The following is a 27,596-nucleotide window of genomic DNA, read 5'->3' as shown; positions in this document are numbered from 1 at the left end:
TCATGAGTAAGTCCAATTTTTATTTCTTTGATCAGTCTAGCCTCGTGAAGTGCACCAGTCAACGGCGTCCCCGGTGTCTGTTTTGCCTGAGTGTGTTTCTTGCCTATTGATTTCCTGTCTAGCCTGGTCTTGTCTGAATGGAAGCCAGACGTGGCCGGTTTGTACACTTCTGCTCAGCCAGCCTCCCCGGGGTTTGTGATGACAGAGGTCACAAGGTCACAGCTTTATTTCTGAAATTAGACATGCTACCTACCTTCTCTCCTGGCAACCCAATGGGACCCTGAGGACCAGACAAGCCCTGGACCAGAACAAAGCATCAATCAGGTTAAGTGTCACAAGACTAAGAGGCGCTGAGAGTTGAGGTTATGCTTGAGATGGGTTGTGTGTATGTCAGAGCCATGGGCAGCATGTGTGGATGTCCTCGTGTGGGCCGACAGTCTGCATTAGATTAGAAGCCAGGAAACTGAAAATATGATTGACTCAAACTTATTTGACTGTAATGTCTCCAGCAACATTTTTAAATTACAATTTGTTGCTTTGGGAGAATTTTTGAAACATATGGAATAGCATGTAAACCATCAGTCCTCAGAAACAGGAAGTTGTTATGCAACAAAAAATTTAAAAAGGTTTGTGTGAGAGAGTAAATGTTTTCTGCAACTGGATGCTTGCAAGTGGTTGTGTATAATGTATAATGTATATTGAATCATCAATACATTCATATGTAATGGATTAACTGTCATAGCAACAATGCAGTGGGTTTTGTAGTTGTTGCTGTTTTGGTACAGTACCTGTACTCCTGGATTCCCCTGTTGACCTGGGGGCCCTATCTCTCCAGATGGACCCTGGGAAGAAGAAACACAGTCAGTCACACACTTCACGTGATTTTTCTTATATATAAATTCATCATCACATGTCTGGTTATCAGGTTTTTTAGATGGCCAGACAAAGCTGGAGTTTCTTAAAAAACATACAAATTTCCAAGGACAATTATCTTAATATATATATTTATTAAAGAAAGTAACAGGACTGACCAGGTTGCCCTTTGAGCCTTGTACTCCGTCAGTTCCACGAATACCCTGACAAAGGGGAGCACACATGTCAGAAAATCCTGGAGGAATTGTCACAGTCGGATCGAAAAGCGAGACAGTTCAGCAGCGTGCTTGTTTTTCCGTCAGCGGTATATCGATGATTCCATGCACTAGAGGCCCCCTTTGATGGAGTTGAAGGGACTGAATAGCTCTGATCTTGTAATCAAGACAATGTGGACTTACTGGCTGTCCAGGTGGGCCAGGTGGCCCCCTTGGCCCAACAAGACCCCGAGCACCCTGGAGACAAAACACAGCAAATAGTCAGTAGCCAACCTGCATTCATGATGAGCTGGAGTGAGTGTGGAATACTAAACCAGAAATCACAACTAAAGAGACAGAGAGAGAGTGAAAAACAGAAAGGGACGGAGTATATTTGTGTGTGTGTGTGTGTGTGTGTGTGCATCTGGTTTTGTATGTGCTAGCTGTGCTGGTCTGTGCTTGTTCGAGTGCGTTGTGTGCCCTGTTTTTGTCAGCCTCCCTCTCTGTAGGCTGGCCAAGCCACCTGTTCCAAAGCCACATCTGTGATCTCCTGGGAAGTGATTGATATGGAAATATAATCATTCAGGCCAGGATTTTTATCTCTCCCCCCTCCGAATCCATCTCTTTCCTCTCTCCATGACTCCCTTATCTCAGTCTCCAAACCAAGCAAATTTCTCTTGTCTCTCACCGTCTCACTTTTTCCCATCGCTCCCTTCCTCTCCTAAACACTGCCAACCCTCCTGCTTTCCTGTGTCTGTTTTGTTTAACCCAGCTTGCACAACAAGTCTTATGGTCCTCTGTTTCTTCCTACAATGATTTCTCCCTGCTGAACCCCCAGCCTCGCCTGCTGGGAGAAAGAGAGACTGTGAATCAACCAGTGTCCACCACAAAGATACAGTGGACAAAAAAACCTGCAGCTTCTTCAATGATGCTCTTAAGATCTATGAGCTCCGTCTGTCTGACAGAATGTACATAGACATGCAGTCGGACGCTACTGTATATTTTCGTGTTCAAGCTGCGCGCCTTTTCCCGGTGGCATTTTCTCTCTCAATTATAGGGTGAACAGCAGAAGTGTTGCATTAATAATGTCTGACTGTCCATATTTTTCATAGTGGCTTTATATTGTAAACGAAATTCAGTTTTTTTTATTGTACATTTGCAGTATGAGCAGTGGGTTTTGTATCTTTGTGTAAGATGTTGCATAAGACTTCAGCTGGAGCCTAAATCCAGTGATCTCCTACAATCCCCCCAGGGTCTTTTGCAGGAACCCGTTGTTCTAGGCGTGTTTCTCACAACCCACGGCAAAAACTCGATCAATGATTGTTTACGTTAAAAAATTACAAATCTAGAGAAAACAATGAATGTGACATGTTTCAATGTAGAGGTGTGCTGTGATGTGGGTGTCTACAGTATACGGTATACTCGTCTGGATGTGGTCACTCACAGGTTCGCCCGGTTGCCCCCTCGGCCCCACAGGTCCATCAGATCCCTGAAAATATCAAAGAAGGAAACGGATTCAACACATAAATCTCATGCACCTCTCTGAATAAACCCCAGGGTGGATACATTTATATCCTTACAGACATAATCTGTGAAAGTGGCTCATTAAAGAAATTCACTGCCTGACGGATAAGGCTCAACTGTCTCGGAGCAAAGACTAATAGGCCGCGCTCTCAAACTTCACCCGCCCGCCTGTGTAGTAGATAATATCTTGACAGAGCTGCTATCCTTCATATTTTCAATTCTACGTCAGGGATGCACTGCCTAGCGTTCATGTCTTTGCAAATGCAAAGCGTGATACTGAACGAACTCGGGCCAGCATGGCGGAATTAAAACTTCATGAGTTTGTGACTTAATTTCAGCAAAACCTGCTTTGATCTGCGATGCTTTACCGTCTAAATGGTTTGCTGAATTCCCACAATTTGTTGGCTCTGTTGAACTGGAAAGGATTCCCCCCCCCCCCTAACCATGCATAATGGAAAACTGAGGAAAAACAAAGCACCGTCGTGGGGTGTTTCTTTTAGACTTTGTTTATTGCGAGCGAATTTCAGAAGCTGCTGTGCACTCACCTTCTCTCCTGGATCTCCAACGTGCCCGTAAGGGCCAGGCTTTCCTCTGTCCCCCTACAAGATAAAAGCATTAGCCACAAGCCTCAAGATCTTTAGGACTTTTCTGTTCATAGCAGAGCAACATCAAGCAGATGCTTTTTAGTGTGCACTGTCATCCCGGATATCACAACGATCATCATGATCATAATATGCAAATAGACATCTGCTATATGATGTGTAAGGTATTCATGCATGCTGTGTTGGCGTGTTAGTGTCTGAATGACTATATGAAATAGAGTGACATGTCAAATTACCAAAATCTAACTTACTCTGTGTCCCTTGTTTCCTGGGAGACCTGGCAGGCCGTCAAAACCCCTGTCACCCTGAGAAGTAATAGAGGCATTAAACCCTGAAACACACACGCACGTTCGCACGCACGCACGCACGCACGCAGGCAGACAGACAGACAGACAGACAGACAGACAGGGTAATGTGTAAACATTAGCAGAATTGTACTGAAAGTCTCCCCTGGCAGAGCCTCCCATCTGCTCTGAGTGTGTGTCGGGGAGAAGGAGCTTTCAGATTAGCTGTAGGTCTGCTAAAATACTGCTTTGACTGATAAAGACTCTGCTGTTCTGTCAAACGGGCATCAGGGGAGCCTGATTTATTTACTAAGCTCTTCCTGCAGCTGTTAGCTATTGAGTTGCCTCATTGTCAATACATATAATAAGCTGAGGGCTGCTGGATACCTAAAGGCTTACACTTGCAAGTTGAGCACAAGACCTTGCTGTCTAAACATGTCATATCGATGTGTTCATGGAAACACGAAACAGGGTTCAACACAAAAACGAATATGCAGTAAGGATGTGAAAACTTTGCTGAATCCCCAAAAAACTTGTGGGTTCTTGGTGCAGCTCATCTAGATGAGATCATCACTCCTGCAGCGCAGTGCAGGGAGAGGTCCAAAGGCCTACCTTAGAGCCTGTTTCACCCGGAGCGCCACGACCTCCATCCACTCCTGCATGCCCCTACGTGATGCCAAAAATCCAGTTAACAACAGGTCCTGCTTTTCAGTACAGTCAGGCACAGTCTGCGTTTAGCGCGAGATGCAGATACAGAGGTTTTCGGCATTGGACACCTGCATTGCTCAAGATATCCCTCACCCTTTTTCCTAGCTTTCCGTTAATTCCAGGTGAGCCAGGAAACCCACGCGGTCCCTGTATAAGGAAGGAAGAGAGAGGGACAAGTCGGAAAAAAGGTGTCAAAATGAAAAGCAAGAGGACAAAAGGAAATCAATAATGGAACAAGGAAAGAGAGTGGTATGACGGAAGCGAGTAGCGAGGTGGAAATAATGTCTGGTCTTACAGAATGGCCACTTTCTCCACTGTCTCCTTTGAACCCAGTGGGACCTGGAACACCCTGCAAAAAGAAAATAGTAGGTCATTAAAGCAAGACACGATGCACAAGGAGAGATTTGACTCTTTACTCAAATTAGCACCAAAAAAGAAAAGTAAAGATGAGCTAAGAAATCTTAAATGTCTGTTCATTTCTGCAGTCTTTTTTTTCTTCTTTTTTTTAAAATCAAGGCTGATTCCATAGGAGATTTTTATTCACTGGACATGCATAATGATGAGGCAGGAGTTGGGAGAAAGTAGAGCTTGTGCCTGGTCAGCCAGGAAAGTGAAGCTGAGGTTAAAGGTTGCAGGAGCCCTTGAGTCACTATGCAAACTTGGTCAAGGGCGGAGGAGTGCCTTACCAGTGGACCCGGTCGCCCTGTGAGACCCAGCGGACCCGGAGGTCCCTTCAGTGACAGCTGGAAGAAAAGCACAAATTTTGTGGGTGGGTTTTCATACTGCACAAGGTCTGTTTCGGCTTTTAATATGCAATGAATTGGCCTTCAGATGGCGCACAGCCACAAATGTTGTCAAATGTCACGATGGCAACACAGAAAAGATTTCTGTCAAAATGTACCTTGGCCTGTTGCAGGATAGCTTGTGCCTGTGCCTCCTGAGGAGACACCACTGGTCCCTTCTGGGAGTCACCTCCATACTGGAACTGGATGCGATGAAAAGAAAAGCAGGTGTCAGTTCCCACTGCAGGATCTCCCAGTTGCAATGAAGTTCAATCACACAGCCCCCCCTTGTGGTCGTGCCACCACACCGCACTGGGAAAAGGTGAGCATGCATGAGTGTGCGTTAAGATCTTACTGGTAGCATCAGCAGCGTTCCTGGGGGACCTGGAATCCCGTCAACCCCAGCAAGACCAGGACGCCCTGGGGGACCCTGCAAAGAGAGGACAGGGAAAGAAATAAGTAATAAGACTCTTCTTAACACTCAATTTCTGCCAATAACTATCTCATATATGCTGTGTACCTATACAGTATGTATGTGTATGTATAAAGAGACACACACACGTACACTGCTGGTCAGAAGTTTTAGAACAACCCATTTTCTAGTTTTGAAATGTAAGCAGTAGAAGTCCAGTGAATAACCTTAAATAGAACATAGGTTAGTGGCAAACTGCCCGAGGGAAAAAATAAAATAATAATAATGTGTTTGGAGACTCTTTCATTGTGAGCCGACAATTAGGTTCTTGGAATCTTGAAAAGTAATTCTAAATCAAATGGGCCTTTTACGTGGAGAAATATTTCAATTCACCACTTTCACACAGCAACGGGAGTAAATGAACAATTGAAAGTTAATGCAAACAATTCCCTCGGGTCTGCACAAAGGCAGCGTTGGATGTGTGTGGCTATTATAGTTATGAGAAAAATATAGCAAGATAATGACCAAAAAGAAAAGAGAAGTATGTAAACAAAGGATCAAACCAACCTGCATGTGTAATGCTTGCAACTCCATGATTTAATGAAACACTGAACTGTGTAAAATTGATTATATATTATTTATTTTAGTAATTATTTATAAATTTGTTGCATTTGTTCATCTGATTATCCCTAATTGATTTCAGCTATATGCATCGTTGTTGCATCTTTTTTCAATTCATCTTTGGAAGGAAAAAACATTTGTTGATTTGTTATGTGGACTGAAAGTGTGTAAAGAAAGAAAATGACGAGCTAGAGAGGCATGAGGATGTGTAATCATCATCTTCAGACTGTCTTCACAGTGTGTTCCATTGTGATGAATCACTTAGTCGAGCAATCACACACACACACACACACACACACACACAAAATAAGAAAAATCAGGCCAAACATGTGTGACTCAACATTCGTCCCTGAAGTCCAGCAGGTTCAGTCCAGTGAACCAGGACATTGTGATCCCATGAACATGTTTCAAATGGAGGTCACGGTCCACTAACGCTCTGTGACTAAGCCCCACTCACCAATTCACCCGGATCTCCCCTGGGTCCTGGAGGTCCAGTTGGTCCAGCTGGGCCTGCAAGTCCCTGTGAAGGACACAATCAAAGCGCTCAAACAAACATTAGCTTAGTTTTCAAATAAATTATTATTTTCTTCTATGCCGCGTTCTAACCCTGCAGATACTTGACAATAATCCTCCTTTTATTTATCTCTCTAGTTTTGGATCTAAATCTTTTTACTTATTTGTAATGGTGTACCACTTTGTGGTGTGTTAATAGTATACAAATATATGAAAACCACCAACCAAAAAATACCATCAAACATTGTCATCACTGTGTCAAAGTGTAATCTTGTGTTGCAACATACTGTAGTAGTCTATTTCCAGCTGTAAAAATCTGTTAACCTTTAATGAAAACACCTCAGCATCCACTCAACGTGTTGCAGCACATCTGGGCAGTTACATTACACCACATCCTGTACAACTACAGAAACAACCGTCACAGTTTCTCTTTTTCGCCCTGTTCTCAGGCAGAATCATCTCACCTCTGGCCCTGGTAGACCCGGTGGTCCCTCCACTAACATACCCTAGAAAAAAAGCACACACAGAAGAGAATGCACATTAGTATCAGCTTTTTCTTCTCGTGCTCATGAGTAAAGCTACTAGACTATTCATTAGATGCCGCCAGCAGCTCACCGGTTCGATAACAGCTGGCTCCCCCTTCTGGCCTTTCTCTGCTCTGTGGCCAGCCTGAGTGGGAGAAACAGATGGATACACGTGGATTGTTTGAAATCAATGGACGACGTGACCACTTGATATGCGAGAGCACTGTGAGATTTACCTCTCCATCCCACGTGTCTGCCTTTTCCCGCTCTGCAAATTCAAAGCCGTCCTCGTATGTTTCATACTCCTCATACTCCGTGTCATTCTTGGAAGCTTCATAATCGAGAATCTGTAAAGGAACGACAAGCTGCATCAGTGACAGGCGTAGTGAACATCAAATTACCCCCCCCCCCCCCAGTGTTTCTATGCCAAGGTGAAGACATTTCTCTTATTTGCATTTAACCTACCTCATAATCTGTAACATTTGGGCCCACCGTTACCGTGGAAACTGAGAGATCGTCGTAGAGATCATCTCCATACTCTTCCAGCACTGGCTTGGTCTCCTGTAAACCGGCACAGGAGCTTTAATGAGTCATAGCAGAGAAGAAACGTGGGTACATGAAGCGTACAGTCATGTTTGTAATGTTCAATAAGAATGTTAGCAGAACGGGTGGATCTTATGGCAATGCCATTGTTATCCAGAACACGGGTTGACGGGTGTGCAGTTAATTGCCGGCGTGTAATTAGTCGATGGATTACATCCGATTCATGTGGCAACAAGTCAGAGACTGCAAAAGCTATACAGACAGTATGAGCATGGACAATTAACAGATAACGAACATATGGGAGACGTACAGAAACATTCCTTGTTTGTTGTTATGTAAGGTTAAAAATGGATCCTGTGTGTACAGGTGTGGCATAGTCATTATTATGTAGTTAATTTAAACGATTTAGAAGGTCTCTGACCTCAACTAAATCGCTCAACCAAATATTTACCCTGCAAGTACATGAAAACATACTGTATGTATACCATACCACGTCTTTTGGAAAAGTAGTATGCATGTACTGGTGCAGGTTCTACAAACACACAAAGCCAGAAGGTATAGAGTAAGATCATCATCATTTCTCATTTATGATGCTTTCTCCGTGTTTTCTGGGGGGTGTAGAAGAGGTGATGATTAGCATGGTGCTGGTTAGTCTTGGTGGTGTAAAAAAAACTGGAGGGGGAAGAGGTGCTCACTATTGTTAGGAGGTATTAGGGGAGTGATGATTAGAACTGTTTATGGCGGGAGGGGTGAGGTTGGAGGGCGTCTACAGGTAAACGTGTCTACCTCCTCAGCAACCACTGATTCGGGCAATGCTCTGGGTACCACAGTGGGCTCCTGGGTTGTGGAGTCAGGTTCGTGTGTGGGCATCTCCACGAGGGTCTCGTCGAAGACTTCAGTGGGAATGATAATGTCTTGGGTGCGCTCAATTTCTGGCACCTCTGTGGGCAGAAGAGGTTCCTGGGATAGATACTCGGGCAGAGTTGTGGACACTTGGAGGGAGCCGTCCTCGAGACCCTCCTCGTCTTTTTTCTTCCTGGATCCCTTCTTGCCCTTCCCTTTGCGTTTGCCTTTAGACCCCTTGTCTCTCTTCTTTTTGTTCTTTTTGCCCTTCCTGTCCTTTTTGGACTCCTCCTTTGGTTCATCTGGCTGGTCACTTTGCATCAAGGCCTCGGACCCCAGTGGGGACTTCTTTTATGAAAAAGGGGAACGCAAGAGGAGGGCACAGGTGGAGGATGGAGGAAAAGAATTAACACTGTTTTGAATGAAAATAAAATGCATACAGATCCTTTATCACCCGGATAGATTCAGACACCTACTGTGAATCCCACGGTAAAGGCCTAGAGCAAACATGAAATGAGAAGGAACAAGCAAATGTTCGGAGTAAAGCAGAAGACATATTGGTTGGTGTGGTCAGAGAGGTCACCCTGTCTATGATCCTACAGAGGCGCTAATTCTTTCAAATTCCTGTTCTGGCAAGTGGGCAAATAAGGGTTGTGTCAACCTCCAGAGTGATGTCTATAACATGTCAGTGATATGAATGGCCAGTGATTTAGATCCACTTGTGAACAAGGTTAGTGTGTAAGGGAGACTGATGGGAAGTAGGTCAGTGGGGTGACAGATGTTGACATGTTCCGGATTCAGAGCTCATAGCTCAGCAGTTGTTCCATAAAAGCCAGCTGGATGACTTTCGGAACAGCCTCACACTACCGTTAATGGACCACGCCTGGAGCATTATCAATGGTGCACACGAATGAGTGTACGCATGTGTGGCATACACTGACACACGTAGACAATCAGTTAAAACACACACACACACACACACACATTTACATCTAACTTCCTCTCTCTTCCTCTGACTGTCTTTTTATCGCTTGCATTTCACACACCACCAAAGAAAAGGAAAATAATAATTCATATGGGTGATTGATTTTTCCACACACCTTGAGGAGGGGAAGAGCCAGTGTATCATATTTGAGTTATAGGCTCCTGGCTGTGTGTGTGTGTGTGTGTGTGTGTGTGTGTGTGTGTGTGTGTGTGTGTGTGTGTGTGTGTGTGTGTGTGTGCGTGCGTGCGTGCGTGCGTGCGTGCGTGCGTGCGTGCGTGCGTGCGTGCGTGCGTGCGTGCGTGCGTGCGTGCGTGCGTGCGTGCGTGCGTGCGTGCGTGCGTGCGTGCGTGCGTGCGTGCGTGCGTGCGTGTGTGTGTGCGTGCACTCCCTTGCTTAAATGCTGGCTGCATATGAAAGAAGACATTCATACTTTGACTGTACTCAGACCTCTTCTTGGCTGTGGCTTGTAAATTACATTGATTGCGAGTCTCCGGACAACATAAATTTATTGGTATACATCATTTTGCTCCTTTTACTGGTTGGCTGTGAGGGAAGGGCTTCTGTAAGCCCGCTTTAGCAGCCAAAATGACCGGACGTGTGTATGAGAAATAAAAGTTCAACTTATGGCTTAAACTTATTATAGGAGAGTCTCTCTGTCAGGAATACGGAACATAATGAAAAAAATAATGAAGATATACAGGCCTTTGTTTAAATTATCAATAAAAGTGCAGTTAATAGAGATGACATAATTGTTTGTTTCACATTACCTGTCAAAAGAACAACACAAAACTTTTAGGTAGGCATTGCCTCCTGTTGGTGGCAGTACTAACCTCCTGCAGGTCGAGGGTTGGGCTGTCGTAAGGCAAAGCGGAGTCACAGTCTGGTATGTAGTTCACACAGTAGTCGGCAGCGGCCTGGGCGTCCTCCACGATCAGTAGTTGCTGAATATGTCCCTGAAATAATCCAGAATGCACAGACAGAAAGGCGGACAGGTGTCATGTTAAAAAGTCAGACACAGGGAAGAAGCAGAATGATCCCATTGGAGCAGCGACAGGAACCTTCAGCAGCTGCTACTGCATAGTGGAGACAAGGACAAGAAGACAATACACAACACCACAGACTCTTTGACAACAACAAGACTGGCTGTATACCTAGATATAGAAGCAAAGTTTAATGCAGTGGCATACAACTGCCACTGCCTTTTGTGTCTCTGTGTTCCGTAACCTAAGGAGGGGCCTGACTGAATACACAAAATAGTCAAATAGCTCCTTCTCACCTCCTTGTCAGGACCTGTCACCCCCCATCTTGCCCTGGAGGCGTAGCTAGTGTGTATATACAAACATACACAGAGACGGCACCGCTGGACCCTGCAGCGCCTGGCCGGCAGCCTCTTTTGGCTTCAGTGGCCTCAACATCTCTCAACACTCTTGTCTACTGTACACATTATATAATTACATAATTCTAGTGCTGAAAGGAATAGCGGATTAATTGACGGTGGATGTATTAAACTACAAATGTCTTCAAGGTAAAACCTTACCAATGTTTCATATATCTGTAAAATAAGAATTATCAGTACAACAAGAGTAAAACAACAATTGTGGGGTTTCCATTTGTCATTGTTTTTTTTGACATTTTATAGGTTGAATATTTAATTATATATATATATATATATGTCCAAAACATTAATTGATAGTGAAAAATGATTGTTAGCTGCAGTGCTAATTCTATCTGAGGCACAAGTCAGAAGGTAATTCAATTTGAACCAAATGCAGGCAGTCCCATGGCACAGTGTTCGACAAGGTTTACATTACAGACGAGTCGATGTTACCGACGGGCCACTGCAAACATATTGCAGGGTGAAATGTTATCCAGGGACAGCTGGGCAGCCGTTTGTGATGAATTAAGTCAGATTAACTCATTGATGTTGCGGTAATTATAGTCCCATTGTAATCTCTTTAATTAGGATTTTGCAGCCAGAGGTTTCATAAAGCGAAACATATCGCTTCTCCGTTACCCGCCACCAGATATATATCCTCTCATACAGCTCGGGCCATGTCTACCCAAAGTCTGGATCACCATACACAAAACTGTAAACCTGGGAACGACTGTTGAAATCCTCATTTAGGCTTGATTACATCAAACATGAAAGGAGTTGTTATCCACTTTTTTTTCTTCTTCCTGTCGTGGCAAAAAGCCAGTGTCAGGCAAAGGAAATCATTGCACTCCGAGGTGAGGGAGAGGGTGAGCGAGAAAGGCTACAGCGAGTTAATCCAATCTAATCCAATCTCAATTTGAGATCAAAGGCAACACTTGCATGGAGAAGTTTTCCTGTTTTTCTTGCCTGGCAGGGGCTCTCTGTTGAGTAAAGTGCTGCCCAGAATCGTGTGTTTGGCCATTCTCCATTCAAGATGGGGCAGAGACATCTGAAGCGGACGTGAGGATCCTGCGCGAGGTCACACACGGCTCTCCTGGCAAAGGGTTCACCAGTGTTTCAGCGTGACCTCTTTGCCGTGCCCTGCAGTCTGCAACAAGCTATTTTGGTGCCAGCGGGCCACAACATTACGGCACACACTGCTTTTACCAAATCCTAATTGACTAGATTTAATAGGAGGCACTGTCCACTCATTTGCAGGCGCCTAAATCAGATCTGAATCTGTAAAGAAATACCTCGCAGTCATGTGTGTGAGTCACACATTCATGTGGGCGAAGGAGCAAACGGAAGTTTACAACACAAGCTCACTGTAATGGAACAGCTCATTGATGCTCTTCATTTGCCTAAAGTGTAACAGATTCTCACAACCGAAAACCCGATGACCACCAGACATAAATTGTTACCGGGGCATTCTTACGGTTATGACTCAAACAGACCGTGACTGAAACACTTGTGTGGTAAATCGATGGGGTTGCTAGACGTTAAAATAAAGCGGCTCTTTAATGATATGCTTGACAAGTCATGGTTTCAACATGCCTATAACACTGCGCCAAAAAACATTTCTTACTTCCAGCACTTATCGAGACGAGAATTTCCTTCCAAATAAACGCTGGACGGGATCTTATCTGATCGGTCTGTGTGTTTGAGGCACATACAGAGGAACACGGCAGCCAAGTAGGAGCAGAATCAGACTTGTGGACAGTTTGATGTTTGCTTGACTGCAAATGCAAGCAGAGTGTTGAGTTTGAACCCCAAACTTCTGCACTCATTCGGAGGCAATCTGGAAGCAATAAAGACATTAGTGGCTTGATCACAGTCCCTGTGCTCCCACGCTGAGCTCCCACGCTGGGACAACTGGGCCGGAACACTGGCCTCCTCCCCTAGAACCAGGGCCTGGGAACAGAGGCCCGGGGGTCAGCCTGCTAATTCTCTCCTCCCCTGGTACCAGCCTCACCCCGATGCATACAAGACTGATACTGATACATACTTGCTGCTATAAATACATACATGCACATATTGTTATTCATATTTAACCATCACATGTATCAATGAAAAATCTGAAAACAGAATTACTTGTTTAAACTAATTTAATACAATGTATTAATACTGTAGATTAAATTGGGTGCAAACCTGATTTAAAATCATTTCCACGATTATCATGCGCAGACGGGACTAAGGGATGGATCTGATCAACGGATGGTCTCAAGGGCATTAGTCGTCACAACAAATACTGTATCATCATCATAACTCTTCACAGCGTATGGTATATAAGTGTTTTTGGACTTTGGCCAAATCATAAATGTTCACAATTGCCTCTGAAAGGGGAAATTTATAGATCCCACAAGGAGACACATTTCCTCATGTAACTGGGATATAAAGAAATTTGAAAACTGGAAAGCCTGTCGGTGTCTGAGAGGGGAGCAACATGGGAGTGGCAACTGAGGTTAAGTTGGGGCATATTGGGAAAGTAAAACTAAAGTGTGGACATGGTAGTGGGGGGGGTAGTTATTGACTATGCACAAAAACCCCCAAAAGTAGTAGGTGAACACCTGCAGGTTCAAGGACATCTGGTTTTCTTCTGGAGAAAGTGAAGAAGGCTGTGGTTTCTGTCTATTAGGCCAATAGGGCGTGATAACACCCCTCCCACTGCACTTTGTTGAAGTTTAACAACGGTATGTTCCCTTTTCCAGACTGTGGAACATTCCCCCGGACACTGAGGGGAAAGCGTGTAGGAAGATTTCATTTCTCTGAACTTGCCTTTACCTTATACCACAATCTACATTTCATTTTCCCTCTTGCTCCGTTGCTGATCGAGCACAGAGCCCCGAGCACATAGCGGTGGCAGGGGCTCGAGCTGATCTCTATTTCATGCTGTGGGCGAGAGATTTAGAGCGGAGCCTCATTGGGGATGACAGTGGAGCAGGGGTTGCATATTGTCATGGGAAGCACAGAGAATGACTTATGACAACAAAGGTTACTGCGCTGAAAAATTGGCATGGCTCCCAGAGTTAAGATGAAATCTTAGTCCCCCATGTTTTCCCTGCATATCGATAGGTGTTTCAACACATTCTGCAATGCTTTAAAAAGATCAAATAATAAAACTTTTTTAAATTTTTTTTTATAAATGTGCCACAAGAAGCAAGAGGACGAGTTCAGACCACCGAAAGACACGACCAAACAGTCTGGCACGTTTCGTAACCCCCAAATTGCGCAGATTGACATTCAGACTCTCATCAACACATCTATCGCCAGCAGATCTAACAGAAAAAAAAATCCCAAAAAGCACAGAGAATGTGTCATTTGTTGGCTTTGCAAAGGAAATGACCAGGCTGAGCGTGTCCGGTCATGAACAACAAGCCCCCTCCTCCCCGCTCCCTGACGAACACCTTTCTTTTCCTCCGCACATCTTTGTTCCTGCTGCACTTGATTGACAGAAGACCCCTGTCACCCCATGGCCTCCTGAACTGTGATTTAAATGTTTTGCTAAAAGCTTTAAAGGTAAGGGGGTGGGGGGGAAATTCCACAACTTCAAATAGAATTTATATTCTTTTCATCTCACCATTACGCTGACACAACTGTATACTCCAAACAGATCATATATGGTTGTATACTGTTCTACTATTCTACCGCATTTGTGTGCACATTTCTCAAAAATTTTTCCTCACACACTGTGTTTAGCGTGGGCACGGACCGTGCTTGGCAGTTGATGCAGCACGAAGAGGTAATCTGATCAACAGCTATGAAAAATACTTAACTGAACTGGCAACAGAAATGTTAAAGTCAGCAGCAGCACAGATTAAACAAATTGAAATTAAAAAAGGTCTGTAAAATGTCCCCCTACAGCGCCTTGTCAAATGGTTCCTCTAATTTGCATTACTCCGGTGAAAGTCTCCCACGTTTTTTGATACTGACTCTCTTTTATCTATTTCTGTCTCCCTTAATACAGAGATGCACACGCACAAAAAAAACTGTTGCTGTCAGCCATATTCTATGGCCGCAGAACACGATGCGCTCTAATGAATTGTTATTCTCTGTAACAACCCAGCTGGACCTGCTGAAAATGTAATGAAATACAATGGAAAACATTTTAACTGAGAGGGATAAGTGACGATTGAAAATAATGTCTCCTCGGGGGCTTCTACACTTTGATCATGACCCACCTCAAATACATCTTCGTCCAGCACACGTGTCCCAAATACGGTGACGCCCTCTGCACTGACCACAGCATTGTCCCCTCGCAGCAGATCCAGGGTCTCCACCTTCCGACAGTCCAAGTAGAGGGTCACAGACTTGCCCTGCACACTGTAGGCGATCCTGTGCCATCTGAAAGGACAGAGACAAAAGCAATAACGTGCAGTTAACAAAACGTTGCGCTGAAAGTATGAGTCGGTGGGACGACTGTGGCTCCTGAGGCCGAGCGGGTCATCCAATGACCTGAGGGTCAGTGGTTTGATCCCGGCCGCCTCCTGGCGACGCGGTGAAGTGTCCTTGAGCAAGATATTGAGTATACTGTGGGTGGGTGAAGGACATGCAGTGTAAGGCACTTTGAATGGTTGGTAAGACTAGAAAGGTGTAACGTATGTTACCATTTACCAGCAGAATCAGTGATGCGGAAAAGTTATTTAATGCTCCTCGTAAGTCCAACAAATCAGAACTATCTTTGAGCCCAGGCCTGGTGTCCTTAACTACTCTGATAAGGTCACTGAAGTTCAAGAGAGCTGTACGAGTATTACATATTTTAATGCTTTCTATCAAAGACATGCACCAGCTACATGGTGCTGTTGAAATCAGCAGAAGGTATAATGACGATACAGGCCCCTCGAACTACCCACTTTCCGTCAGCGAGGTTGACCTTCTTGAAGATGGGATACATTTCTGGTGGCGGCTGCCCATGTTGGTCCTCGTAAAGGAAGACGGGGGAACGGCCCACCTCGAGCCCCAGCTGCTGCGCCCCCTGGTCATCGTACACTGAGAGCAGGAAGAACTGGGAGCCCCTTTTAGCTCGCACAGTGGCCATCAAGGAGAAAGTCTCAGGAAATTTGGAATCTGGAAAGGAAGAGGAGAGAGGAGAGGTTGTTAAGTCCTACGTGAGAGAGCACAGCAGGGGGGGGGGGGGGGGGGGGGGCTGACATTTTTTATAACATGCACGAACCTCCCGCTGCCACTGAGACCTGAGTAAAGATGATGATGATGAAATATTTTGCCCATGAAAGCAGTGAGCGGCCACGAGGAAGAGCAAAGGGAGTTCAAAGTCAGATTTCTAAAGGTTTTACTGAAAGAAGAATCTGTCACGTGACACATTACTTTTTTTTTTGCCATTTTGAATATTCTATCTGCTGGATAGCACTGGAAGTTATGCTGCTGTTATATCATAACAGGGGGGGGGAAAGGTTCCCTACCAGGGAAGAGCTGTTTGGTGGGGGCACTGAGCTGGATCTTCTTGTCTATCTTATAGGCCAGGTCCGACTTCTCCGTGCCCCTCCTGCTGGTGCACAGACCGGACTCCGAGGACACCCCCTCCATGTTCTCTGACAGCTCCAGCACTCGTAGCACATCGATGGGATCAGCTGGGAATAGAAGAAAGAAGGAAAAAAAAAAAAGCAAAGACAATTCACCATCCGCACATGGACCGAGAGCGGATCGGAAAAAAAAGGAAAGATTTCATGTTCACGTTCATGTTTACATGATTCAAAAATAAGATGGTGTCTTGCTTCCCGCTGCCTGTTCATTTTTCATGCACTGTATGATAGACTATTTAAAAAAACAAACAATTTATGGCAGGGTGGAGATGGTGGCAGATGGCGGCAGCATACTTTTAGTCATGTCAGACTCAGTTAAATTCGGCCAGTGTGACAGCACTTTGTTGTCTGGCTCAGTTAAGTGTCGGTTGTTACTGAGCTGAAGAGCAGGGTTTAGTGCGGCTCAGAGCTGGTCTTAAAGTGAAGGAGGCTTCCTGCTTCCTCGGAGTTGGAAGAGACGAGCTCCTCTGAGATGTGGCGGCAGGTGGCCAGGCTTCGTGTGGGTGTTATTACAGGACATGGGGGTAGTGCAGGGCCCAACCCATAATTCTGCAGCAGCGCACCTGACAGCTGACACCTGCACACTGCTCACCCAACAATGTGTCTGCGCTGCGTTCATCACAATTCAATCACCTCGCAGGCATCAAAAAAATGAATTCTCTTATGCGAAAACATCTATCCTAACAGGTTTTGTACTAAACCTTGATAAACGTATTTGAAGTTATGACAGGGGGTAGGATGATCGTATTGGTTCCCCGTGCAATTTCCTTGGTTTCAGCTATTTTTTATACATCTGGGAACAAGACAAAATAAGGCAATTCGCTGCAGCGCTGTCAAGGTAATTGACGGTATTCTCATTAAAACTCTTAGAACTGGTTGATTTTATTATGAACAGGAAAGTCAATCCCATCCACTGTTTAGCCAGAGATTTTTGTTTAAGTTTAGATTTTGATTTGTGCAAATATATACAATGTCAAATTATGCTTATTTGCAATGGGCACAGCGAGTGTTGCCCCTGTAGATATGTCTATTCCTTCAGTGGGGTTTGTCTCTCATTACACTGTGCTCGTACTTTATTTGCAGTCTGCTGGTCATGTTATTAGATGTTCTGTTGATAAAGCACTGCCATGAGCATTTGGGCAAGATCAGAGCTTTGTGCGCAGCCGGTCCCCCACCAGCTGCTAAAGAGAGCCGGGTCGGCGCAACTCGGCACTTAGCATTCCGGGCATCTGAAGTGAGGATCCTAAACCCAAATTGCTGTAGCTCTTGCCACTCATACAGAGCTCGCCTTTTATTCTCCTCGTTAATTAAACATGCGGAGAGAGTTTACCGTTGCCCTTGTGTTAATTGCAGAAAAAAACACCAAGTTACATTTTATGGCATTATTCATTTGCATAGCAGAGGCCGTTTATACCGAGAAGCTTTGAGCGCGCGCCCTCCCGGTCCCATAGCATGGCAATGGGGCTGTAAATGGGTTAATCTTTGAATTTCAGCCAGGCTCCAACAATGGAAAACATTAGGGCACAGATCTGAAGGTATTTAAGACCTCGGGGCTTCAATTTTGAATTTAAAGAGTCATAAACAAACCGTGTAAGTTAAAATATTGCAGAAGTTGCTGACTTCTAACAACAAAAACCTCAGGCGGTTTATGGACAAGTGGCACCAATTAATGTTCAACCACACATTTATTTGGAAATAGATTTCACATTGACAAATCTGCTCTATAGCCACCGTGACAGTAAACTAAGAGATATCAAGGAATAAGGAATCTTTATTGACATTCTATATTGCCACCCACACTCTGACATTGTTTTTGATCACACGTTTTATAACACAGTTTGTAAATATGGCTGTGCCATATAAAGATATGTATTTTTTTGCTCTATTGTTTATTTCATTGGGCCGCAAATCACCGTTTTTGGTCATTTGAAAGGCGCTTTACCTTCCTACTCGCGGCCCGGATGTAGGCAGGAAATTTGCACGAGGGAGACCAGACAACTGTTCTTCGCACATTTTACAGCAGTAAAACCAACCAACAAGAGACTCAAACACCAATAACCTCTTTTACCACACCTACGCAAGATGATGTGAAACAGTACGGAGAGAGAGAGTCTTTGCATTAGAACCACAGAAGTACAGCCGGGTCCTTAAAACAAAACTCTTTTGGGACAAAATACAAGGGAAAAAAATTACGGAGCGTGAAGAGGGGTAACATCTGCTATTGCAACTTACATCTTCAAAAACATGGCCCCAATCTACACAGTTGAGAATGAAATGGATATGAAATGACCTCTATCTGATATGAGATTTTAGTTAGATGGCACTGCCCCATTTTACAAAAGTATTTTGTATCTGCCAGAAATATCAAGAAGGGTTAGTGGTTCAGTGTAACATGGTTTAATGAGCTTGTTTCTCAAGCATTTTATTAAGTGTCTTATTTGGTGGTGGGTTGCGACAAACACCTTCATGACATTTACCATAGCAAGTAGACCATTCTAACTGCATCCTTGAATACACTGATCAAGCTGCCACGTCCAAAGCACAAAACAAAGACATGGAGTGGCAGTGGTAATTTTCATCAAGAGTTTACTTTGCATTTTACATCATGTCTGGGTCTTAATCCTTACGTGGGTGGATTTAATTGAATTTGTCGGAGCGTCTCTGTCTTTTACTGATCCCAAGTGATCTCTTTGTAGCTTTGTTGCGGCTTTGTTTTTAATACGGACTGAAATCACTCAAATCAAATTTCCTTTGGAATAGCAAAGTTGAAAGTTTGTGTTCTAGTCAAAGATCAGAATCCGCTGAACCCTCTTCATCTTTCTCTTCCCATCTTTCCTTCTAGCTTGTTCTTTCTCTATGTCTCACTCATACTCATGCACAATGGGAAAGGCAGGTCATGAGGCATTTCTGTTTGGAACGGTCTGAATAATGTTCTTAACTGAAGAAACATGGGTCTAATTATACAGCGTTCTTGGGTTTCTGTCAACCCATCCAGAACAGCACCTGAAAAAAAGCCCCCACAAACTAACACAATTAACTTTTCAGCTGAATTGTCTCAATTCAAGTAATCCAATTCTGCATAAACAAAGAGATTTAAAGATAATTGCAAACATATTCCAGCTATGGCCTTGGAGGAGTCTATTGACCTCTAACACTCTCAAGACAACAGAAATCAATGGTCCACAATAGCGCGGGGAGAAATCTGAGAGGAGCAACAGAATTGTATCCAAAAAGAGAACTGCTCTCACAATTTTCCAACAGTTAAATTGTGCAGGGAATAACAGGCATCCCACACCTGAGAGTGCACAACAATCTGTTGAGGGATAGGTTTGGCAAGCCGCTTAAAAAAAACGTGGGAAAAACCTGTGTTGGACTTATAAAAGGGTGCTACAACTGCTGCACCAAGAACCGAGTTGGAAACGAGGAGGACCCATATTAAAATGTAAACAAGGTGGAATATCCCCTTCAGTCCAAAACACCCCCATTTCTGGCATCCAGAGGAAAACCTCCAGGCTAGTGGCAGGCTGCCATGTGAAGTCTGGATCAATGCAGCATTCAATTAAAAACAAGTTATCCATTCCCTGCTTTGGATTTATTTATCGCACCTTGAGCTGTGCCAGTGCTTGCTCTCTCTTCACCTATCCTGCAGCACTGACTGTTTGAGCAGGCTTTGCTTGCATTTCATTAAGGCTTTGTGTCAACCTTGTCCTTACCTCACCTGTCAAATGATGTTACTGCCGAAGAAACACAAGGAGTGGACGAGCGCGGGTCCTGATAGAACAGACTTACGACCAAGTGCACCACGATGCTACTTCGAACGTGTTGAGAAATATCCTTATATTTCTCAACATGTTCGAAGTAGCATCGTTGAATCTCTAAGGACTGATGACTCAGAAAGTTTTCCAATCACGCCAAAAGGTCAGAGTACAGCAATTTCACAGACATCCGGCAATTCCGGGAGAACAGTTGGAGCCGACCCACACTGTAAAGCATGTGATTACTGTGAGGGTACATAACAATGCACATCAACACATTCGCATTCTCCATAGAACACACATCTCGAGAATTCCTTTTTCTTCTTCTTGCGATCTCCCCTATGAGACGACCATGTCTGCCCAGCAACGATGCTGTCCACAGTTTTTCTGACCGAAGCGAGCTGGGCTCCCCACCTCACAGATCATGCTCTGTACCCTGGAAATGCCACCGAACAGTCTGCATCTGTGCAATTCCTCTGGCTGGGTGACACTTGACACAGTCTCCCCATGCCCTGCGGTCACGCAGCTCACTACCACTTCAGTCATACATGGACATAATGTGTTCTTTCCAGACCAAATGTCCATGGAGACACTGTTTATGACTCACACCACCTACACTCCCAGCTCAGCCTGAAAATACCACACACACACACACAATACTACACTGTCAAAAACTATTGCGCCTGGGAACGGGGGAATTTGAACAGAAAATGAAGCCAAAATGAATCTGGGCAATGAGATTTTTCGCGTGATATCTTGGACCTCGCCCTGAGACGAGTGGAACAAAAGGACTGATATTTAAAACTTTGTGCATTTATCTTATATTCAATCCGAAACATATGGACAACTGGATAGTTTCTTTTGTTTGAATGATCTATTCTTCCTTTTAAAATCATTTCTATTGACATGACACACTCCATAAAAACCACCATTAAGGGATCGTTTCTTCAGATTTTTTTTTTAAATCAGACAGGCTGTAAAACAGATGGTGATTAATAATGAATATTGAAAATGAAAATTGAAATTTGCTGACTGATCCAGCGGAGGTGATCGAATGACTCTCGACACTTTTTCTCGCAGGCTCCTTGAAGAATAGCCTTAATCTAATTAGCAGTGGGTGTGACCTTTTGTCTGGGTCACTGCTGTGTGGACAAGAGCACTATGAGGCGAGGAACAATACACACTCTGAATAGATGGACATTTAAAAAAACAAAACAGTATTTATGTAGCTCAATTATAAAGCCCACGCGGGGGGGTTGTGATCGTTTGTTCTGTGTCCTTGCCATGATTTTTTATCTGAATCAGTTTGTCAAAAACTTGACTCTTTTACTTGTAAACAGACGTGATGAAGACAAACAAATCTATTGTAACAATGAGACAGGCATTTGCTGGGCTGGAAATATGCAAACTAAGAGGCAGCGCTGTTTATCGCTCTGAATGTGCTCTGTGGTGATGTCTGCTTTCAGTTATCACCCAGAGTTTAGGAGCAAGGCAAGTCAGCAGTTGTGCCGATGACGGCTGGGAATCTTTTCCTTAGAAATTCTGTGGTGGTTAGGGTTATGAAGTCATTGACATTATGAAGAGACAGAGTAGTGATGGAACCAACCAATACTGCCTCATATTAGTATCTTAACCATTAACCATGTAATACCAAATTATTTGTAAGAGCACATGATTAATATTCATAGGATGGTGCGCTCTTGCCTGTGTAGGCTTGAGCAGATACAAGACAACCAAGGACATGCAAAGAGGCTAGAGACGAAATTCAGTGGCAACATTTCAGCTGACAAGGACCAGATAGTTTTAATGCTTCAAGGCACGGAACGGGTGGAGGACGGTTTGGACCTGACTTGACCCCAACAGGAAATATTCTAGTTCTACATGCAAACAACACAGCAGAGAGCATCCTGTCATTCACTTACTGGTAGATGTGAACAAGAGACATGGTCAACTTTGAAAAACAAAGCACAGGAGCACATATGTTTTTTTTCCACGCACAGCGCCAAATCACGACATACATTATCTCAAGGCGCTGAACATAGAAAGGTCGAGACCTGACGGCATTACAGAGAGAAACCCAACAGTTCCCACGACGAGCAAGCACTTGGCGATGGTGGAAAGAGAGAGGGGGGGGAAAAAAATCCCTGATTCTCCCTGATTCTAGTGGAATGTGGTTACACATTTCCTTCCAGTTCACATCAGCACCACATTCTTCAATCTCTGCAGTTTGTTCTGCTCATGTTTGTTCACAGCATGTTGGGCCAACAGGCCAAAAAGCGGCTTGGCCCATAGAGAAAACACCTGCCCACCAAGGCCTCCAACTGGGCAGGCACTACACACAAACACACACAATAACACACATTTATACTTCTATACTTATGAGGACGACCAGCAATACTGTTTCTTAACCATAATCTCCAGTGCATGCCTAACGCCGGCCATTAACCTAGACTGACCCAATTTTATAATCACTAAACTCTCTTTTAGAAGGGTTTCAAATGTCCCTGATGTTGGAAGAATTTGTCTCACCTCATTATCTTTCTGAGGATACCAGGTCCACATATACGATACAAACACAAAATGCAATCGCTTAAGCACACGTGTACATACGGCATTTGCACCTCAGGCACGCAGGGATTTCACGAATAGAAACATGCGAGCATACACATGACCAACCCCCTTCACGTTTCAACCCCAATCCATCACTTAGTCTTTCAGATACTAAAACATTAAGGCAGCTATTGTGGGATGTTAACACGTGAGCTGCACACGATCGAACACTACATGCTACACATGCAAACACCGGCTGTGATATAGATATGTAGACATGTGTATTGGGACCCCGAGACCAAGATGGCTCCTCTAGCGCTTGGCAGGTTCAGCAGAAAGAAGTAAAATGAGTGGGGGCAAGATGTCACTAAGGGTAGCATTGATATCAGAGAGTTTGCTCTAGTAAAGCCTTCTACTGTGACCTCTACTGAGGTGTGTATGAGATGGATGAGCAGGATAAAACTTATGTGAGGCTCATAAACCGGGATAAAGAGGCAGATGACATATTGGAGGACACTGCGAAAAGAAGTCAGCGCCTCTGATGTGTGCTCATTGCAATTCCACAGGACGCATCCCCAACCAGTGCCGCAGAAAGCTCCTTGAAGCATCCAGTGATCAGGAGCGCAGAGCCACAGAAGCCTGAGGGGAAGGGAGTGACTGAGTTTCTGGATGCCAGATGTGTGCTGAACACTATAGATTGCCGTTGAGGCGCCACGAAGTGTTTAAGCAGAATTTCTACGTATTAGAGACTTTAGGGAATGCTAAACAGTTTGCCTCATCACAAAAGTCTGAGGAGCAGTTTGATGTGACACTGGCAGCATCAGCAACGAGGGACAGACACCGGCCTCTTTGGCTTGTCTGATTTTAATGTTTAATGTTTCCATCAGAGAAACACCAACTCACGTAACAGAAGAAGTCACTGGAGCTATAACGGGCCCAAAATCATTCTTTTCCTCGTCTATCTCCCCTGCTAGATTCAGCTGCCTTTTTCATTTGCCACTAATTTGTTGCTGGATGAAAGGCGAACAAGGCTGGATGTCCTCCTTAGGGAGTCTGGTGCAGGATTGGCAAGGAAGTTGGATCAAACGGGACACAGTCGGGGGGCTACATGCACGATTTCTCCTCTGTCACAGAACCAGTGAAGGACTGAAGGCATGAGCAGGAGGAGGGAGATGATCTCAATGAAGATATAAGTCATATCATTTAAGAAGCAAACAAACACTCCTCTCCACAAAGAGAAAAGAAGGAAAAAGAAAACAGAACCAAAATGTGTTGAGGCAAAAGAACAGAGGATTCTAAATGAATGATGACTGTGGACATGTGCAAGAATGTCTCACTTCCTGTCAGCAAACATGACTACAAAGTTCTCTCTCATCTCGGCCGAACACACACAGACAGCATATGGGAAAACATTCTTCCACTTACAATACACACACACACACACACACACACACACAGACACACATGCACGTGCACGAAAACAGTCACAGAGTCGGAGGCACAAACGCATTAACAGCCACATGCACATATCGAAGACTGCCATATCACCACCGCCACATGTCCCGGCCTCTCGTTGTAGAGCAGTGGACCCTACAGCTGCATAGCTGCGCCACTTCAAGATACGGGTGTCGGTTGGCTCCCTTCCTCCCGCCATCGTTTTATTTCGGCCAATGAATTTCAACTACTACTACCAGACTCAAAGTGGCTGCATGTGGGAAGTCACGGGTGAAAATGCGGACACCTTTAGCACTTTTGGTGGCCGCAGGGTTAACCCCCCCCCCTGCAGCACCTGCAAGGAAGCAGTCTGCTGCCAGGTGACGATACTAATGACATGGATGCGTGCGGGTGACAGATTGCAGTGTGTCAAATGATATGCACTATGTGCACAGCCTGCTCGCTACACGCTGTCGCGGCAGCAGGGAAGTCTTGAAGTCGCTGCACAACTCTCTGAATAAACATCGGCGTGCAGCAAATGTGGACAGTGCACACAGGGTTCTATGAAAGACGGAGATGAGACCAGGCCCTCTTCTTGCAGGTGGATACTCGAGAGATTTGTCACTCCTGTCCAAAATAGGGCATAAGATCTTGTACAACAGTCCAAAATATGGCCCGTGGTAACAGCCATGCAACAAAGCATGTGAAATATTTAAGTGTGCCAGAATAGTCCTAACCAAAGCCGTGCAGAGAGCTGCTGCTAAGCACCTTCACTTGAGACCTATATGTGAGAGCAGAGGGCACATTAAACGGATCCATGACAGGAATTTTAATCTACTCAGCTCGTTTCAGTGTGCGGCCATTCAACCTCCTTCTCAAGCCAACGCTAAACCCCTTCACAGCAAACCGACGCCGGGTCACAAGCAAACTCAAGCATGACGTCATCCTTCTCCCCTGCAAGTCTCCCGGCTCACACCTGACACGTTCACGTCGACACATGAAAGGGCTCGTGGTGCGACGATGCGGGCAATTAATATGCATGCAAATTTTTAAAAAAAAAAAAAGAAGAAAAGAAGAACTGATTGGCTGCATGAGTGCAAATCACTTGCCGAGTTCTGAAACTTTTCGGGCAACTTCTAAAAAGTCCTTTGAGCAGATTTTAGTCTCAGCCTGAAGCGACTCTCGACAGCATCACCTACATCCACACTGATTCATATAGCAAATAATAATAATAATAATAATAACAATAATAATATTGAATTTATAAAGCGCTTTTCCGGAACCCAAAGCGCTCAATATATATATATATATATATATATGTATATATATACATATATATATATATATATATGTATCAGTTTTTCCCACACCAGGATCCAAAGTGAACCAAGGAAGACAGAGATTTTTATTCCAACAACTCGGGGGCCAAGTGACGAATAAAGTCGCCCAATACAGAACTAGGGGAAGTGCATCATGTAGGAGAGTTCACAAATCAGATTCAGTTATTCTGGCATGCGTAAAGCAAGTGGACATCTCAGGTCATTTCACGACCGGATACTTTACCAGCTTGTGTCGTTGTCACGCGGAGCAGGGCGAAAAGAAACAGCGATATTCTCCAGCGGGACCTGGTCCTTATTAAACGGCCCATCCTCCGACGTCCTCCTCCTCTAGCCTCAAGTTCACGCTGCACACGCTGCGTCCTGCGGGCGACCCGGCGGCCCTGCGGCGCGGGACAGGGGCGAGCGCCGGTCTGTAAGTTCCACTTGCTCGGTTGTTGGGCAAGTTTTTTTTGTTTGTTGTCGTGATGGCTCGCCTCGGCTTCGCTCTGTCCCTCTCATTCAATCTCCCCCTCTCCCCATCGCTCCCTCCCTCCCCTCCGTTCTCCGCCTCCCCCGCCTCTCCCCTCCCACAGGACGGTGTCCCGGGACGCATTGGATGAGCGGTGCACGCCCGCAGGACGCTCCGTCGTAAATCACCTTTGTGACTCGCGTTGATCACCGAGGGTCTCCCCCCTTGGGTGTTGGTCATTACCCTCCAGAAGTGGTGTACGCGGAGCACACGCTCACCTGTCAGTTGCCTGGGTTGTTGTTTTTTTGTTGCAGTTCTTGTAGATGCAACTTTATTATCCACAGGGACGATAACAAGTGACATGACACCTTTTGGACATGGTGCGTCAGTGATTGAATACAATGATGGCCATCGTGATGATGGAGCAAACGTTTCAGAGATAAGGAGACTCCATGTTAACTTTAACCTGACAGTTTCCTGATTTTTTGCACATCTTGTAGATGCAACTTTATTACCCACAGAGACGTGACACGACACCTGTGGGCCATAGGATTTGACCGGGTTTGGACGAGGTGCGTCAGTGATTGAATACAATGATGGCCATCGTGATGATGGAGCAAACGTTTCACATATGGGTATAAACTCCACGTTAACTTTAACCTGACAGTGAAGATCAGAGGTTCGACCAAATCATTCAAAGCTGGATGATGAATCCGATGCTTTGAACTTCCCAGCAGTACATAGCCCGCACTTTTCCACATGACCTCTGACCGGTTCGAGGACCGAGGCCATTGCAGACCAGGACAGGTCACGGGTCCTAATGTCAGCCCATCATTTCAGCAGTGTTTCTTGTTCAGGCTGGTGGAGCTGGTGCTCGGGGGCTGGAGGCTGAATCTTCTCAGGTTAGAGGTCCCTGACTGCTGGAAGTGCAGGGCTGCTCCGCCTGCGGTTCAGAGGACAGCCACACCTGGTTGAGAACCATTATTTTAAAACAACAAGAATTATTGAAATTTGAGTGTTCATCCCATCTTGTTACGCTCCGTGTTGTAGGCAAAACCACCAGGCCATAAGAAGTTCCCTTTTTCCCCCCAAACAGAAATACATATTTAGAATTTTTGTTTAACTCATCACAATATTGAATAGACATATTTGAGTGTTTCTTCATTTTGAATGTTTTATTTCAGGGCACAGGTTTGGTTTTATCTTTGTTAACAGACACCTTTTGTGAGACGGCCAAAATAATGTGCACCGTTGTTTCTCGAGCTCTCATTCTCACGCACAAGTGTGCAACAACTACTTGAAATTGAATGTGTGTTTGTTGATATAACGTGTCTGAATCAGGACTTGAAGCAAAATATTACAAGAGAATAAAATCGATAGAACCCCTCCAGGCTGTGTGCTGCCCTGAACCAACTGTCTTCTCTGAACCATTTCTCAAACCTCGCCTGAGATTCGGTAGATGTCCTTCATTTTGATCGTTGGGGCGACGCGACTCGAGAGTGTCACGACGGAGCCACAGTGACGCTCCGAGTGATGTTGGGTGTCAAAAACTTTTTACTGGATCGATTTTCATTCAGCTCCTGGTCTTGTGCCAAACAATTCTGTTGGACAAGCTGTGGTTAATTTTTCTCTGATATGCCGTTCATGTCTTAATGAACCACGTGCAGCACAGACTCTGCTCTTGACCCGCTCATGAGGTGGGGGAGGGAG

The 27,596-nt window shown here is 44.8% G+C and overlaps 1 protein-coding gene across 3 annotated transcripts in view; it reads right to left on the bottom strand.

Annotated features, from left to right (window-relative positions):
* The window catches only part of col5a3a (collagen, type V, alpha 3a), a 44,324-nt gene extending 18,370 nt beyond the window's left edge, over positions 1 to 25,954 (bottom strand). Inside the window, exons 1-24 of one of the 3 annotated variants that reach the window (XM_035615537.2) lie at positions 25,662 to 25,954; positions 16,240 to 16,407; positions 15,673 to 15,886; positions 15,001 to 15,163; positions 10,239 to 10,361; positions 8,367 to 8,771; positions 7,503 to 7,598; positions 7,274 to 7,384; positions 7,129 to 7,182; positions 6,978 to 7,019; positions 6,458 to 6,520; positions 5,323 to 5,397; positions 5,087 to 5,170; positions 4,872 to 4,928; positions 4,481 to 4,534; positions 4,279 to 4,332; positions 4,090 to 4,143; positions 3,445 to 3,498; positions 3,137 to 3,190; positions 2,512 to 2,556; positions 1,272 to 1,325; positions 1,032 to 1,076; positions 789 to 842; positions 254 to 298 (exon numbers count right to left, since the gene is read on the bottom strand). In XM_035615537.2, coding sequence (XP_035471430.2) covers positions 254 to 298; positions 789 to 842; positions 1,032 to 1,076; positions 1,272 to 1,325; positions 2,512 to 2,556; positions 3,137 to 3,190; positions 3,445 to 3,498; positions 4,090 to 4,143; positions 4,279 to 4,332; positions 4,481 to 4,534; positions 4,872 to 4,928; positions 5,087 to 5,170; positions 5,323 to 5,397; positions 6,458 to 6,520; positions 6,978 to 7,019; positions 7,129 to 7,182; positions 7,274 to 7,384; positions 7,503 to 7,598; positions 8,367 to 8,771; positions 10,239 to 10,361; positions 15,001 to 15,163; positions 15,673 to 15,886; positions 16,240 to 16,407; positions 25,662 to 25,746 — 2,253 coding nt within the window. In that variant the 5' untranslated portion in view covers positions 25,747 to 25,954. The remainder of the gene's footprint in view (positions 1 to 253; positions 299 to 788; positions 843 to 1,031; positions 1,077 to 1,271; positions 1,326 to 2,511; positions 2,557 to 3,136; positions 3,191 to 3,444; positions 3,499 to 4,089; positions 4,144 to 4,278; positions 4,333 to 4,480; positions 4,535 to 4,871; positions 4,929 to 5,086; positions 5,171 to 5,322; positions 5,398 to 6,457; positions 6,521 to 6,977; positions 7,020 to 7,128; positions 7,183 to 7,273; positions 7,385 to 7,502; positions 7,599 to 8,366; positions 8,772 to 10,238; positions 10,362 to 15,000; positions 15,164 to 15,672; positions 15,887 to 16,239; positions 16,408 to 25,661) is intronic. The other 2 variants (XM_047328302.1, XM_047328303.1) reach the window with 2 other exon arrangements.
* Between the last annotated feature and the right edge of the window lie 1,642 nt (positions 25,955 to 27,596).

This window comes from Scophthalmus maximus, chromosome 17 (assembly GCF_022379125.1).
Source record: "Scophthalmus maximus strain ysfricsl-2021 chromosome 17, ASM2237912v1, whole genome shotgun sequence".
Lineage (NCBI taxonomy): Eukaryota > Metazoa > Chordata > Actinopteri > Pleuronectiformes > Scophthalmidae > Scophthalmus > Scophthalmus maximus.
The sequence above is the reverse complement of the archived record's forward strand: the minus strand, read 5'-3'. Positions and strand labels throughout refer to the sequence as shown.